Source organism: Meriones unguiculatus, chromosome 11 (assembly GCF_030254825.1).
Source record: "Meriones unguiculatus strain TT.TT164.6M chromosome 11, Bangor_MerUng_6.1, whole genome shotgun sequence".
NCBI lineage: Eukaryota > Metazoa > Chordata > Mammalia > Rodentia > Muridae > Meriones > Meriones unguiculatus.
The window spans coordinates 53,966,635-53,983,005 of NC_083359.1; the positions used below are offsets into that span (position 1 = coordinate 53,966,635).

The 16,371-nt window shown below is 49.3% G+C and overlaps 1 protein-coding gene across 4 annotated transcripts in view; it reads right to left on the bottom strand.

The window, feature by feature from the left end:
- Positions 1-1,479: 1,479 nt before the first annotated feature.
- The window catches only part of Tmcc2 (transmembrane and coiled-coil domain family 2), a 38,414-nt gene continuing 23,522 nt past the window's right edge, over positions 1,480-16,371 (bottom strand). For 3 of the 4 annotated variants that reach the window (XM_021636405.2, XM_021636406.2, XM_021636407.2), the window contains exons 3-5: positions 5,321-6,261; positions 3,824-3,959; positions 1,480-2,905 (exon numbers count right to left, since the gene is read on the bottom strand). In XM_021636405.2, coding sequence (XP_021492080.1) covers positions 2,594-2,905; positions 3,824-3,959; positions 5,321-6,261 — 1,389 coding nt within the window. In that variant the 3' untranslated portion in view covers positions 1,480-2,593. Of the gene's footprint in view, positions 2,906-3,823; positions 3,960-5,320; positions 6,262-16,120; positions 16,330-16,371 lie in introns of those variants that run through there. The other variant, XM_060364270.1, reaches the window with a different exon arrangement.

Here is a 16,371-nt window from a genome sequence, read left to right on the forward strand (position 1 = left end):
CTACCTCTCAAGTCCTCTTAGCTGCCCCCAACCTAAGGGACCCAGGCAGTGGGAGTCCTCCAGTCTGACTGATCCCTCTAGCACCCTAGGAGTGGCACCAACACTTGTAGGACAGATGTTAAAGGAAGCCTGCTTCTAGGTAACCCTGACTCAATGCATCATTCTCTCGACCTCAGGTTAGAAGAGGTGGGGTAACACAACCTCCTGTTTTACGGAGGGAGCACAAACAAGACACAAACATGGAAGCCTTGGTGAGCTCCAGGATGGTGGGGTTTTGCTAGATGTTCCATTGTCTCTCCGATGAGGAATAGAAGCCAATGGCATCTTCTACAAAGATGATGTAGCAGGGGGCCTGCCACCTCCCTCGGGCTATTTGCTTTTCAGCCTCAGAACTGGCCAAGAATGGCCTCCCCTTCCCCCTCCCTTTCAGTGTGGGCAGTGACATTTAGAGCCAATTCTGGGAAGGCATCTGACCTTGGGAGGAATGTAGGAAATGTCTAGCCAGGAGCAGCCACCCCCTACCTGTGGCCCAGGAATGTGGGCTCTGAGCCACCTGAGGCCCCCAAGAGAGGTACACACACACACACACACACACACACACACGTGGTTGGAAGAGAGGGGTGCAAGGTCCAGGAGTGGAACCATTAGAAGGCTGTCAGGCAAAACTCCTACATAACACAGAGGGCAAAGTCAGATTGCCAAGACCACTCTCCTTGTGGAGCCAGCACTCTGTCCTCTCCAGTCTTAGGACACCCTGGAGCCTGAGGCCATGACACAGCTGCAATTTGTGCTTGTTAGACTCAAAAGACCACAGGAGGCCAGTACTCCTCTACATGAATGGTCAGTGGCCACATCCATCCTCCTTTACTGATGTGGAAACGGAGGCCCAGAGAAGGGTGGTAGTTGTTTGCAGTGCACTAGTAATGGGCTGAGACTGAAGGCTCTCAGCTGCTTTTCGGGTTTCTTTTTGTTTTTGTTCTTTTTAATCACAGCCACCCTTGCTGCCTTCTGCAAAGGCTCTCTTTCTAATACCCACCAAGTTCCTGCCAGGACTGAGTGCCAAGCCTTCATGTAGAGGACCACACCACAGCTCCTGGAAAGTAGGTGTCCCTTGCCCCAGGTGGACAACAGTGACAAAGCCCAGCTAACCCAATAGATGTTTCATTTGGGACTGCCTCTTGAGAGAGGTTTCAGAGTACGGACTCTGCTGACCCCTTGTGGCCACAACTGGTAATACCAGCTATGAGAGCTTCACTTCCCTCGCGGGAACTGCTCCAGCAAAGCTGGATGTGATGGTAGTCCTATCATTTAAGTTGCTCAGAGCAAAGTGGGAGGGTGGATATGCCTCATTCAATATGGAAGATGACAACGGACCAATACATGAGGCCCAAACTGTGCTACCCAAAATGCTTGAGTGTGGGGAGAGATCCTGTGATCCTGTGCTTTTCACAGATCTTAATCAGCCAACACCAGACAGGATGGTTTGAAAACGTAGAGGATATTTATTTCTCAGGAAGGTCCACCACAGCTGGCAGGCACTGCTTCTCCTGCTTCATGGATTCCTCTCTCCTATTCAGAGAAATCCCCGCTGTGCTTGGAAGGGCCCATGGGGAGGCTGGGCTGTACAGAACTGAACATAACACTCCAAAGCCTTAAAGAAATAAGTCAACAAACATCCTCTTCCCCAAAGACACACATAAAATAAATAGATGTATATAACATAGGCCATGGTCCTCCTGCCATCTGGTGGGGCTGCTTGGGACCGCACACCCCTTTTTCCAGCCGAGAACACCAGATGATACACAGTCTGGAGCGTGATGAACTGAGAACAAGCCCTGGCTTCAGGGGGAGGATGAGCAGGGTCCTCTCCCTGGAGCCCAGCTGGGAGGAAGTGAGGGAAAGGTAGAAACAAATAAATAAGTAAACAAATAAATAAATAGACCTCAACTTGATCTCAGAGGCCTAAGGGTTTGGGCTGAAGGCTCAGGACCCTTGAGGCCCATTTTTCAGAAAACAGCACACCCAGTGACAGGCAGAAAGATGATGAGAGAAAACACAAATTCAAAGCCACACCCCACCCAGCCTCTAGAAACCAGTCTCAAACCAGCTTGGTGGGAAGAGGAGCAGGAGAAGGGGAAGCTGAGCTCCCAGTGGCTGTGCCAAGCCTGCCATCTGGCCCCAAGCCTCCCACTGGCTTTTATCCATCTCCAGAGGAGGACAACTATGGCTGCCTCCAGGGTGGGCTCTTCCTTAGAGAAATCCAGACTGGCCTTCTATCTTAGTGGCCTTCATGACTAGGACATCCTCCGGTCAGTTCAGAAAAGTCCCATGTGACTGTAAATAATTCAAATAATGCAGCCCTGGTGCCCTTGCTCCACTTGGCTGTGAGTGTCGCTACTCCAGCCCAGCCCACCCCACCCTCTCAGCAGCCCTCAGGCTGAAAGGGAGATGGTGTCAGACAGAAGCAGTGCAGAGAAGGGACAGCTGGGGGCCAAACAGGACACATGACAAAATCCAAGGGACTCGGAGTTCCCGACCCTCCTGGAGATGTGGCCAGTAGAATCCGGAGAGCACATGGTGGGCCGGCAGCTGCTCAGCTGGGCAGCAGCACGTGCTCCAGGAGGTAGGTGAGCGAGTCCCAGTGTTTCCAGAGCAGGAAGAGGACAAGGAGCACGAGGGCGGTGCTGGTGATACGGAGGCGTGTCTTCATGAGGGGTGTGATGAAGTTGGCAATGGTGGACACAAACACCAGCAGCACGGCCATGAGTGCCAGGATCACATTGATGAACTTGCCCAGCAGAGCCCGCGCGTTGGCATTCTCCACACCTTCTAACTGTACCACCTGCTGCTGCTGCTGCTGCAGCTCCAGCTTGGTGACACGGGTCAGGCAGGACTCCACAGCCTCCTGCAGGGGATAGAGGGTGGCCTGTGGGAACTCAGGGTGGCTGAGATCCTGGATCTGTTCTCACTCCAACAGGGCTTCAGTGTGGTTTCCAGGGGTTTGTGAGCTGGGGGCTTGGAAGCTTGGTTTCTAGCATGGTAATGGTGTGTATGTATGTGTGTGTTGCTAGTGAAAAAAAAAATAACTAGGTCACTAGGGATACTGCAGGCATCTGAGTTAGGCCCTGTGAGAGAAAGTCTGCCCCCAAATCTCTCTGGCTTTCCGGTCACTATGTGACTCCTCTACAAACTTCCTGACTTGGGGAGGCTATAGCTATGAGGTCCTTACCAGCTCTAAGAGGAGAATGACACCATACTTCTGGATCTCCTGAAGGGAGATCTGGGTGGACCTTTTCTCTGTACAAATTATGTAACCTCATGAATCTTGCTACAGCAAAAAATAGACCAATATGCTATTGAATCAAGAAGGTGGCAACTTGTGGCCACTGTTCAAGACCAAGAAGGGTACAGGTTGGTCATCTGCAATTGGGGGACTGATGACTATTTGAGGAGGGTGTAAGGAAATGGAAGTCTTGCTTGTTGATCCCAACTTCACAATGAGGCAGGGGAATATCCCAAAATAACAATCATCCATTTGTAAATCTGACACCAAAGATATGGCAAAAGTAAGTGGCCTTTGCCCACTGGTTTGCCTTTGCAGAGGGCATACACTCGGCCAAAGACTTACTCTGCTCTGATCTCTACCCCACTGACACCGCCCTCTCCTACATCCTATACCTAAGGGCCCTATGGATGAGCCTCATGTCCCATTTGACATGTCCACCCCAATACTGTCATCTGCACCCTGTGCCCATAGATAGCACAGTTTCTGCTGGCACTATCAACATTATCAGGACCTCCCCAGGGTGGCCCTGGGCCATACCTGAATATCTCGGGCCCTCTCGTAGGACTGGTAGGCCACCTTTTCCTCCATGCTGGCAAGCTCCTGCTTAAGGTTGGTCATCTCATTCTGGTGAAGCTCAGTAAGGTCATTCAGCTGCTCCTCCAACCTCTCATACCTGGTTTAAAAAAGAAAAAAAAAAAAAAAAAAAAGAAGTAGCACCATGTCTCTGCTCCCCAGGACCAAGGTGACATGCAGCCCACCCGTGCGCCCAGTCCTGCTCTTATCTTAATCCCGTGGCAGCACAGCACTCTTCCGTGCCAGCCCTGTGCTAAGCACTGACTGGCACTGCTGCAGAGGGCTCACACACTGCCTCATGAGGCAGTACAAGGTAGGTTATCTCTATTCATGGATGGGGGAATGAGACAGAGCCTAAGGAACCCGTCTGGGATCTCATGGCTCATGATGAGGAGTAAAGGATTAAGTGACTTCAACCTGGCCTCCTAAACCCTGGCTAAGATGCGCTTTGGGTAGCAAGGACCATGGGTATGGAGGATGTGATCTCTCCCTGAAAAGCACCAAGTATCAAAACATGACTATAAAGTGAGGGTCGTTAGTTCTTAGGTGGGATTCCCCTCAAGTTTACAAACCATCATCTAGAGAGAAATGATCCCCCAAATCCCAGAGAGGGAGGAAGCCAGGAGAAGGACCGGACTGCAGCCCATTCTTGACCTCAGGAGTCTCTGAAGCATTCCAACTGGCCATGTCACACATTTGTCTCCATTTTGTATTTACAGGTTGACTCGTTCAAAAAATTTTTTTTGTTTTGTTTTGGTTTTTGGTTTTTTGAGACAGGGTTTCTCTGTGTAGCCTTGGCTGTCCTGGGCTCATTTTGTAGACCAGGCTGGCCTCGAACTCACAAAGATCTGCCTGCTGACAGACAGGCAGAGCCTCCCTGACTACTGGGATTACAGGCATTTTTTTAATGGCTTTACAACATAGCCCTGGCTGCCCTAGAACTTGTTATATAGACCAGGCTGGCCTCAACTCACAGAGATCTGACTGTGTCTGCCTCCTGAGTGCTGGGATTAAAGAAGTGCCCCATCAAACCTAGCTGACTCATCCATTGTAACCATCCCATGAAGTCAGTTACCCTCACTTCAAGCAGGGAAACCAGGTGCAGAGTGCTAGCTGCTTGCTTGAGGTATTATAAGTAAGATCTGGGATTTGAACCCAAGAAGCTGCCTCCACAGTTCTGAATAAGTGTCTCTCAACTGAGCATAGCTATGGCATGGGCCCTTGCCTCAGTTTCTTCTTTGTGAATTAAGCACGTAACACACCCGAAAGCATCCTGAGACCAACAGAACCTTCCTTCCAGAGGTCTCGTGACCCCTCTTCTGATCTGGAGAAAGCTCTTAGAGGTTCCTTTTGGCATTGCTGGATCCTTCTGGATGCTTCTCCAGTGGCCTCCAAAGCTCCAAGCAGTTTCCTCACTTCCCACTGGGCCCACCCACAGCTATGAAGCCACGAGGCACTCACCTGTAGCGCTCTTCCTGCAGGCACTGGGTCATGTAGGTGTAGTCCCTCTGCAGCTGAGTCTTCAGGTCCTCCATGGAATCCTCCAGGTGTGACTGGCCTTCCTTTATCTCCCGCAGCTCCTCCAGCAGAGTGTCCAGGTTTCCTGGGGCACCATAAAGAGTGTTGGATCTAGGGCTCCCCAGTGCACCTCCTGGCCCAGCCCCAGAGTTGCTGCCTGCCCCAGCTGAGCTGGCACTGGCACTGGAGCATTCATCGTCACTGCCGTACTTAGGGCTGGACACTAATGTGGCACTGCCACTCAGGGCCCGTGCTGCCTCTTCAGGGGGCCCGTCTTCCATGGGATCCTTCAGGTGGGCAATGTTGTCGGCGCTGCCGAACTTGTTGCGAATGAGACTGGCAAACTCCCGGGGTTTGGACACTACTGCAGTGTGGGTGGCTTGCGAGAGGCCGGAAAGACTGCCCTTGACACCCTCCACCACTCCACCCCCAAAGCCACTGATGCCAGCGCGCACGTTGGCGCCCACATCCTTCAGCCCTTGCTGCATATCGCGGAGCACATCCTTGGGCTGCCGCGAGGGCCCATTCTGCTCTATCTCCTTCAGGCGCCGGCGGTAGTGCTCCAGCTTCTTGTGCAGCTGGGCAATGGTCTGGGCTGACTTCTGGTTCTTCTTTTCAAACACCTGCTTGATGCGTGACACCTGCTGCTTGTCGGCGTTGTTGGCCAGCTTCAGGTACTCTGCCACATTATCGTCCCGGGCCTCCTGCTCGATCTTGATCTGCTCGGTGATCTTCAGGATCTTTTGGTGCAGGTGCTCAATGGCAGCCTTAGTCCGCTGGGGGTCGGGCGCTCCATCTGGCACGTCCAGGCTGATGGGCCCATCAGTGTCACCGTGGCCAGGGCCAGAGGGGAGGCTCAGGGCCACAAGATCTCCCTTGTCACCCTGGAGGAGGAAAGCACGAATAAATCATGAGACTGTGGGAAGGGGCACAGCAGGGTTGTCTTCACAGCACAGGACACCCCTGGGTGTGGCTTCTCCACCTCCAGGATAGATGCAGGATGAAGGAGAACTTCGGTGCAAGAGCTGAAAGTTCTACAGCAGGCCCCCACAGCTGCATGCCAGCATGGCCCTCACGGAGGTTGTTTGTTTTCTGAAATGAAGTCTAGGCATAGGCAGATCAGGGTGTTCTAGCAAGTGACTTGGGGACACACAGCTACGAAGAGACAGAACCTCTGACCCTGAAACCAGAGCTGAGCTGAGTAGTCTCCCTGGATCCAGTCTCTTAATTAGGCTCCTGCCTTGAGCACTCCCCTCCTTCAGAGCTGTGACAGCCTACATGTGGGCTCATGCCTTCCAGCCCTATGAGTATGACCCTGTTTTCACTATCAGAGCTGCATCGGTCTCTCACCCTGTCAACTCCCCTCCTAGGCCCTTCTGTTACCTTACTGCTCTCCAAGGGCATCAAAAATCTCCTCTGATTCATGACAGTAGGAATTCTTGACCCCTCCCAGTCTTTCTAAGTACATCAGTGTGGCAAAAACTCAGAGAAACAGAGGAGGGGTCTGAAAAAGGGGTGAGGCAGAGAGCAGAAGGAAAGGGCAGAGAAGATACTGACTCCAAGATACATGTGTGGGCAGGCCAGGAACCCACTAACCCCAGGCCACTGTCTAAAAGCTGAGTCCTTGTAGCTTGTCACTACACAATGGAAGTGATGCTGGGTCAGGTCACTGGGGGACAAGGGTGAGGTGAACTCCATGTTGTGGAAGAAACCGAACAAGAAAGCAGCCTAGTCACACACACTGGAATGGGAAACAGCAGAGCTAACTCTAATTATAGGCAAAAGGTATTGGAAAACATCACCCATAACAACAGGGCTGGCAAACTCAGGAGGCAGGGAGGGGGCTCCTTTTAGGCATTCTCAAGTCATCCCCTAAGGATGCTAAGAGTGCAACCTCCTGAAGAAAGCGCTTTTCTTCTGGCTTAGCTTTGAGTGAACGTTTATGTCCTCTCACCCTCCCAGGAGGTGTTTCTGCCTCAGGATTCTCCTCAGATGCTGGCCTTTCAAACCCAATGTCTCCCCTTAGTAATCCATCCCTAGGGCTGTTTGACCTTGTTGGTCTTAACTCTCCTGCACCCGTCACTCCCACTTGGTTTTTCTGAGCCTCTGTGTCTTTATCTGTTTATCTCTCAAGTTCCATGGGAGGGTTACATGGATGGTGTCTCATAGGCACACGATAAATGACAGACCTGAATCTAGGCAGATTTCTCTCCTTGGAGATGATGCTTACAATCAAGCTGGGCTAAATTTAAGAGTTTATCAAAGCATAGTCCTTCAATATCGACAGAATTGTACAGAGACAGTTCTCTATATAATCATGGCCTTTACTCTCAAAGGCCTTACCAAAGATGTCCAATGCCCTTAACCTCCTCCTGGACAAACAATATGCAGGCAACAAGCATTGATGGCAATGTGTTTGGCAGTCTATAGGCTGTCGTTCACTCTTTGTGAATGGGGACAGTGGACAGAACAGATGAGAGTGGATGTGGAATGCTGGGAAAGTATTCCCAAAGCCAAGCCAGGAGGAATGCTTTACTTAAGGCTTGTAAGAGACAGGCAGTATATTGCCTGCCTGCCGGCTTTCTCTCTGGGGATGCAGTTCTTTCCCCCACCACTTGGCATCTGTCTGTCTTACACAGAAAAGTCAAAGTGGCTGCTATAAAGTGCCCAAGAATGAGGCTAGACTTTTTTTTTTTTTTTGAGGTTAGACATTATTTGTTTGGTCTAGTTTTTTGAAATGGGGTTTCCCAAACAAGATCCACTGTCTCCCATGTGCTGGGTAGAGGAATGCACAACCACCCCTGGAAAGGCAAGAATTTATTGAGACCTGAAGGTACAGAACCTTGAGGCTATCTGCCCCCACTTCTCTGTCCTTCAGCCCAGACCCCAACCTGGGCATCCTCCCTGGAGAACTGTATGTTGGCAGGTGGTTGTAAAATGTCTGGTTCATGCTGACACATGTCCAGGCACAGACCATCCTCTGTGGACTCACCTCAATAGGTTGCCAGAGAAGTGGCATCATTGCCCGTTGGCCCCTACGGTCTTTTTTCACCTCCCAAATTTCCTCTTTAATATCTTTCACAGCAGAATAAAGAGGCAGCAGTGCACTGCTTCCCCTGTTGTTCTGTGATGGGTGTGGCTACCCAGGCTTTATACGCTCATTTATTCAAGCCTGGGAACAACCCAAGAGCCAGGCAGCACTGCATTCCCATTCTACAGAAGAGGCTGGCCCAGACTACACTAGTAAGTGAAAGATGTAGGATTAGAATCCTATTTGGCACTAAGTTCCAGTGCCTGGACCTCCCTTCTTGGAGAGCACTGCAGCTCATCAGCTTGAGACATTTTTGCCTTGAATGGTCTCATGAGGATCTCTGTCACTCTCTCAGGAAGCAGGATTTCTATCAGTGGTCCCCAATCACACCTGGCCTCACTCTCAAGCAATTAAATTGGCATTTCCTATAGTGAGACTGGGAGGGTTTTTCACGCCAAGTGAACAAGTAAAAGAAGGGAATTGTGGGGATAGGTAAAATGGCTCAGCATTGGAAAAAGGCCCTTGCTACCAAGCCTGATGACTTGATGGCCACATGGGAAGGATCAAACTAACTCCCTAAGTTGTCCTCTGATCTCTGTCTACACTCTGTGTGTGAGTATGTGTGTGTGCACACACACATAAAAGAAATATATACACTGAAAAAGGTGTATACACACAAAAGAAAAGTTCTATCCAGCCCTGCCCATCTTGCCTGAGGGCTTTACAAGAAGGTACAGATCCCAGAGGAGTCTTTGTAGTGGCCACAGCACAAAAAGTAGCCCGTGAACACTCACCACCAGCTTCAGCCTGAGCTCCAGTTCCCATAAGTCCCCAATGCCTGCCACCTGCTGGTGTGTCCCAGTCTCATAGTATCTACACCATTTCCTTCCAAAGAAGGTGGGAGCTCTTCTAGGGATTCTTATGTCCTCTTCTGACCTCTGGGTGCACCAGGTATGAGTGTATACACACACACATAGGTAAACACTCACACACAGAAAATAAAATAAAATAAATCTATAAAAAATAGCAATAGGATAGGATACAAGTCTGTGTGGGGCAATGAAACAGGCCCTAGTTTACAGTCTGAAACCAGTTTGGAACCCTGGCTTAGACAGATAAAGGCTATGTTTCTCTGTATGTACCATTACCTAAAACTTGCTTTTCTCCAGGTGATTATTTCAGGGGATTCTCAGAGGACAAAATGAGATACAAAGTAAGAGTCATATGGCAGTTGCTTAAAAATAAATACAGATCTCCCAGCAGCTTCACTGGAAACTGAAGACCCAGGCCAGACCTGAGTGAGAACTAGTGCATTTCTGATTCCTTATCAGAGAAGCTTCTTTGTGCAGTACATGGAGATTAACACAGAGACCGCAGCCAATAAGAGGCTGTGGGATGCTCATCTCTAAGCGGGACATCTATACCACTCCCCTCCCTCAAAGGCTCAGAGAATCCTGGAAGAGGGGACAGAAGTAAGGGCCACAGGTAGTGGATGTCTTCAGGAAAATATTATTTGCTGGAGACAGGGCCAGGGCACACATGAACTCAGAGGCTGTGATTGCATGCACAAGACCTGTGCTGACAAGATGATGCCAAAATCCCAGCATGGATGAGGGAGGGGTTCGTGAAATCCCACCGCTAACTGAGAGACTATTTGCTGAGTAAAGGAGTTTAAGGTTTCTTCAGGGATGTGGACCTTGAAAGGCCCCCGTGTTCCCGTAGATGGCCTTGCAGCCATGCAGCACTAAATGAACTTAAAAAAGGAGAGAGGGAAAAGTGGTAGGGGAGCTAGGGAAGGGAATGAGGAATCGAAATAGATTTATATAGGAAATTCTAAATTAAAAACTCCCTGTAATATACATTACCTTATGTAGAAAATTATTCACAAATTTTGCTATATATAATGAAAACAACTGATAATTTATACATAAAGCAAAGGCTTAGGGTTTTTTTTTTTCCCTCAAACTGCAAATTTCTGAAAACAGGAATTTATCTCACTGTTCTGAAGTAGTTAATACATTGTGGACATACAATAATCAATTGTGTTAATGGCTACAGATGTAATATATACAATCATTTATGCTTCTAAAAATAAATACAAATCAAGACACTGAATATTCAATAGGAAGGCTATATTATTTAAAGTAAATTTGATGTTTGTTTGGGTTTGTTGTTGTTATTGTTTTGGGTTTCTACAGGGTTTCTCTGTGTAGTCTTGGCTGCCCTGGAACTCGCTCTATAGACCAGGCTAGCCTCGAACTCACAGAGATCTGCCTGCCTCTGCCTCCTGAGTGCTGGGACTAAAGATGTGTGTACATCACCATTGCCAGGCTAAATTTCTCGTTTTTAAAGTTACATTTATTTATTTTGTAGGGGCACATGTGTGGAAGTCAGAGGACAACTTTTGGAGTCAGTTCTCTCCTATGTGAGTTTGTCCCATTGGCATAGAACTTGGGCTGTAAGGCTTGGCTGCATGTGCCTTACTGCTGCCGAGTCGTCTCATCTACCCAGTTACAACATTCTCAACAAAGCAAATCAGTGTAGAAACTGGAACCCTCATGTTTTGCTGGTAAGAAGGTGAGATGGTGTAGCCAATGGAGGAGAAGAGTTGGTTTCTCACAAAGTTAAATATAGAATTATCTCACAATTGTCCAGTTCAACTCTGAGGTATGCACCTGTTCTGGTTTGGTTTCTGTTGTTATGATAAACACAATGACCAAAAGCAACTTGAGGAAGAAAGGGTTTATTTCATCTCACAGGTTGCAGTCCCTCATAGAGGGAGGTCAAGGCAGAAGCTTGAAGTAGAAACCAATGAGGGAATGAATGCTGCTTGCAAACTGCAGGAGACTTTGGCTTGTGCTCAGCCAGCTTACTTGTACAGCCAAGGCCCACCTGCCTAGGGATAAGCACTGCCCACAATGGGCTGAGTGTTCCTACATCAATTAGCAATTAAGAAAATACCTTTGCCCTGCAGACTATCAATGCAGATGCTGAGACTTATGGGCAACCTTTGGGCAGAGTGCAAGGACTCTTATGAAAGAAGTGGGAAACAGTAAGATCTGGAGAGGACAGGAACTCCACAAGGAGAGCAACAGAACCAAAATATCTGAGCACAGGGGTCTTTCCTGAGACTGATACTCCAACCAAGGACTATGCATAGAAATAACCTAAGACCCCTGCACAGATATAGCCCATGGCAGTTCAATATCCAAGTGGGTTCCATTGTAATAGGAACAGGGACTGTCTCTGACATGAACTGATTGGCCTGCTCTTTAATTACCTCCCCCTGAGGGGAAAGCAGCATTACCAGGCCACAGAAGAAGACAATGCAGCCACTCCTGATGAGACCTAATTGACTAGGGTCAGAAGGAAGGAAAAGAAGACCTCCCCTATCAGTGGTTAGGGAGGGGCATGCATGCAGAGGGTGGAGGAAGGGAGGGATTGGGACAGGAGGAGGGAGGGAACCACAGGGGATACAAAGTGAATAAAGTGTAATAATAAAGAATTAAAAAAAAAAAAAAAACCTTCGGCCGGGCACACTGGCACGCACCTGTAATCCCATCACTCTGGGAGGAAGAGGCAGGCAGATCTCTGAGTTTGAAGCCATCCTTGTCTATAAGCAAGTTCCAAGATATCCATGGCTACACAGAGAAATCCTGTCTCAAAATAACCACAAACAAACAAACAAACCCTCAAAGACATGACCACAGGCCAATCTAATGTAGGCAATTCCTCAATTGAGGTTCCCTTTCCAAAGGACTCTGGGCTGTGTCAAGTTGACAGCTGAAGCTTATTAAGACAACATACAAAGAAATTGAAAATGGTATTCAAACAGACACTGTGTAAAAGTTCACAGTGGCACACTTCACAATACCCAAAAGGGTAGTCACAACTCAGAGATGGCCACTTAAAGCAATGAATGGGTTGGCGAAATGAGTTCATATAGTGGAACACTGTTTGGCCATAACAAGGAATGAAATTCTGATAATGCCAGAACATAGATGAATCTAAAAACCAGTTTGCTAAGTAGAGGCTACATGCTGAATGGCTCCACTATGTGAGATTTCCAGAGTGCTATGTCTACAGAGATGACAGATTAGTGGTTGCCAGGGACTGGGGGACGGAAGGAATGGGGAATGAGTACCTAATGGGCATGGGGGCTTCTTGAGGATTACAAAGATAATCTGGAACTAGGAGGAGGTAAAAATTGTACAGCATGAGCATGGAAGGGCAGGATCCTATCCATTTCAGAGTAGTCCACAAGAGGGTAATCTTGACCTTCTCACTGCCTCCTAGTCAGCAGAGAAGAATCCCCTCTCTCCTGGACTAGGCAGGTGAGAAAGAAACAACACAGTGACTGAGTGCCTGTCACCAGCAGGTGGAAAGTCCAGGCCCCCAACTTGGAGCAGAGCCTGGCTGCAAGGCAGCTCCTCTCTCCAAATGGTGCAGAACCTTACTCAGTTTGTTCCTTCAGCTGCCAGCACATCTAGAGCAGGCACCCCCATGGCATGGTCTACTCATCCTATCTGCCTGACTGAGAAAGACGGATCCACTCTGTGAATACCCAACATGGGATGAACACCCTTGAATAGGCTGAGCAGACTCTACAGAGAGATCTGACAAGGAGGGGGATCCCACACATGCCATGCAATTGGGAGCCCCTGGCATGGTCCCACTCAGAGAGCTTACTAGCTAGGGCCTCAGCTACAGACTGAAGTTTAAGACATACTGATGAAAATTCTGGCTAAGGCAGAGCTGGAGGGCTTCCTGGGTCTCTGGGCCAGTTTTTCCTATTTCTGTCTTGGCTTCAGGGAGATCTCCCCACAGTCCATGAGTAGTTGGGTACCCTGTTTGCAATAGCTTTGGTAGTGCCACAGACCTGTCTCCCTACCCACCTTCAGCAACACAAACCGAAAATGGATTAGGTACACTGCCAAATCACAGGGACTGCTGGCTCAGGGCTTCCCCAGCCTTGGCTCCCATCACCCTCTGGGGTTCTCACCTCCTCCTGGGCCTGAGTTCAGCATCCTTGCATTAACCTGGCCATGGGACACTTGCCCTCCACACTGCATGATAGCCCAGCAGTTGGAATCCTGGAAGATGGCAGGCAAATGGTAGACACTATCAGAGCAGAAAGTGCTAGCTTGAGCGATGCTTTCAGCAGGGCAGCATATCTAAGTGAATTCTTATTTTCTTTCTTTCTTTCTTTTATTTTCTTTTTTTTAGCAAAGTATACACATGGGGCATAGAAATAATGTGAGGAGTTCATTCTTCCTGCTTGTGTTCCAAAGTGGACCTATGACCTTCTCCTACCTTGGGATGGGTAGCCAAGGATACACAGTGGGCTGACATGTCTAGTTGGAAAGACAACAGTAATGTCACTCTTAGGAGGAGATAAAAAAGGAGGAGCAGGAGGAGGAGGAAGAGGAGGAAAGAAACAAACAGACCTTTTGGGCTCCTGTGTTTCCTCTTAAGTGGAGTATTTACTCTGATCTGTCTATGTCCTTGGCCAGACAGGAGGGTCCATGCAGGGAGCTGCTCCTGAAGATGCCTGGTGAATGTGCAGGTGGAGGGTGGGGGAAGGCTGTCGGGACTAGTGACTCAACAGTGACTCAGCAGAGATGCGTTGACCAGCTCACTGCTATCCCCTTGGATTCTAGCAACTCTCTTGGGATGGGGAACACTGATTTATTTTTTAAAATAAGTCCCAGAGGGTAAGGAGGTTAAATCCAGACCAAGATGGAAAGGAAATCCTATGGCCAGCTAAAAGGCTCCAGCCTCAAAGAGGTAGTTTGGCCTTAGGGCAAAACTGAGAGAGGGCAGAAGGCAAGACTACTCCAGCCCCAGGTCCTGAAGTCAGGGGCTGTTCCTGCTCCAATGCATCAGGATTTACCTGGTTAGACTGGTGGTTCTCTCTTCCTGGTGGAAACAGATGGGGCACATGGAAATGTTTAATCCAGCTTTGGATGGGTCATCATACTGACCCAAGCACTCGCAGGTGGGCAAGGGGGTACTGTGGAGGAAATACCTAAGAAGCCTAAGAGTCCTTTCTCCAGAGGGCAGGAGGTCAGATGTTAGATACTTAATAGGCTACCCAAAGAGCATATCAGATATGGAGAGTGAGGTGGAAAGCTCCCCATAGCAAGGGCTCTGGCTACTGGAGACGAAGTGTGCCCCCAGTGGCTTGTAAGTCCTCTCTCACTTCTACAAGGGGATTTCTGGGTACGGACTACACATGGATGAGGTAACACGTTCATCCTTCATGCAGCACCCATCCATCTCAAGGCAATGTGTAGCTAGCTGCCTTTCATCAACATGCCTCCTGCAACCCATGAGCTTGCTCTGTCCCTAAGGACTACACTGCTCTCTAGTGCTGGTGGTGGGCCTCATCCCACCTTCCCTATGGTTCCTGACCCTTTCTGTTAGGGCTATTCCTTGGCTTGCAATCACAACTACATCCTCCCTTCAGTCCTGGCCCTCCTGAGAACAATGCTCTTTGGTCCACATAAATGCCTACTGTTCTCCTTCCTTTACTGTAGAGGCATGGACTCTTGGCTGAGACCTTGGAGCTGGTCTTTCACTTTAGAGCTCCTTCTCCATCCTCTGAATTCTCTAGTAGCCAAACTATGGTCCTAAACTCTCTGTGGTTCATGGGGGTCAATGCTCCCAGACCTCTTCATTTCTTTCTCCTGGCCACTGTTTCTGAATACAGAGCAACCATGACTAGAAGCACACTTTGCCACGTAATTTCATGCCAGCTCACCTATATCCAGAGCTTTCTATAAATGGGCAGGAGAGAGGTTGGTTCTGGGAAACCCTGAGAGGGATCTTGCTGCTTGACAAGCTCTAGAAATGGCTCTCTCCTTCATTCTACAACTCCATTCCATCTCCCACATGAAAGTCTCTTCTCCCCCTACCCAGAGCCTCACCTGTGTGGATACTGTTTCCCAAAGCCGTGCTGGCGACGAGGTGCCAGGAGCTTTAAGGCCCCAGCTGTCTGAGGACAGTGCCAGAGTCCCAGACTCACAGTCCCTGGGCAGCATTGGGCTGGCTGTTGGGAGCCAGGGTCTGCGAGCAGGTGTGCCAGAACTGCCAGGCTCTGAAGCTGCCATCTCCAGTCTGAGTGAGGCCCAGCCAGGGATTAGGGGCGGATTGCTCTAGATTTCCTCCTCCCCCAGGGCACATGGCTGCTCTTTCCCATCTGGCACGAGGATCCGTGGTGATTAGGGACCTCTCCCCAGCCCAGTGTGTAGGAGGATGTCCTAGTGTGACTGGCTTGGCTGTGTGTAGGGGGCAGAAGCCACACTGAAATATAGGACAAGTAACTGTTCACCCAACAGACAGTCACTGACCAGTTCCTCCCATTTCCGTGCCAAAAATGTACCCGGTGATCAGAAGCCCTCTCACAGCAGTTCCGCAGTACCAACCCCCAACTTCAGCTCATAATGGAAGAGAGTCTCCCAGAATTCTTCTCCTTTTCCCCTGATCAATGACTTAAGGCATGGCTACTTCCAGCCCAGATTCCCCCAACAACTGCCCGGAGGAGTCAAGCCAGCCTCAATAAGGGAATTCTTCTGTTCTGATACTGTGTCCCAGGAACACATTATGTCTGGACACCACTGTGGCTACCTCCCAGCTTCTTCCTATACCGTGCTTTCTGTGTCCCAGCACTGCCAAGGCAGACACCACCCAGGATATAACACAAAACTCACAGCAGTCTCTTTCTCCTTGAACTTCATCTGTACATCCCAGTAGGAAATCCTATTGGTCAGCAGAGGGGGCCAGAGGGCCACCGTGGAGGACAGCAATAGGTAAGGAAGCTGATGAAACAGCCCGCAGAGCCCTGGCTGTCAATGAAACAGCCCGCAGAGCCTCTCTCTACCAGCAACTTCCCAAGGCAGAATACTTTGGAAAGTTATTCAAAGACTCTGCAGGCATCTGAGCCCCAAGAAGCTCAATTAGG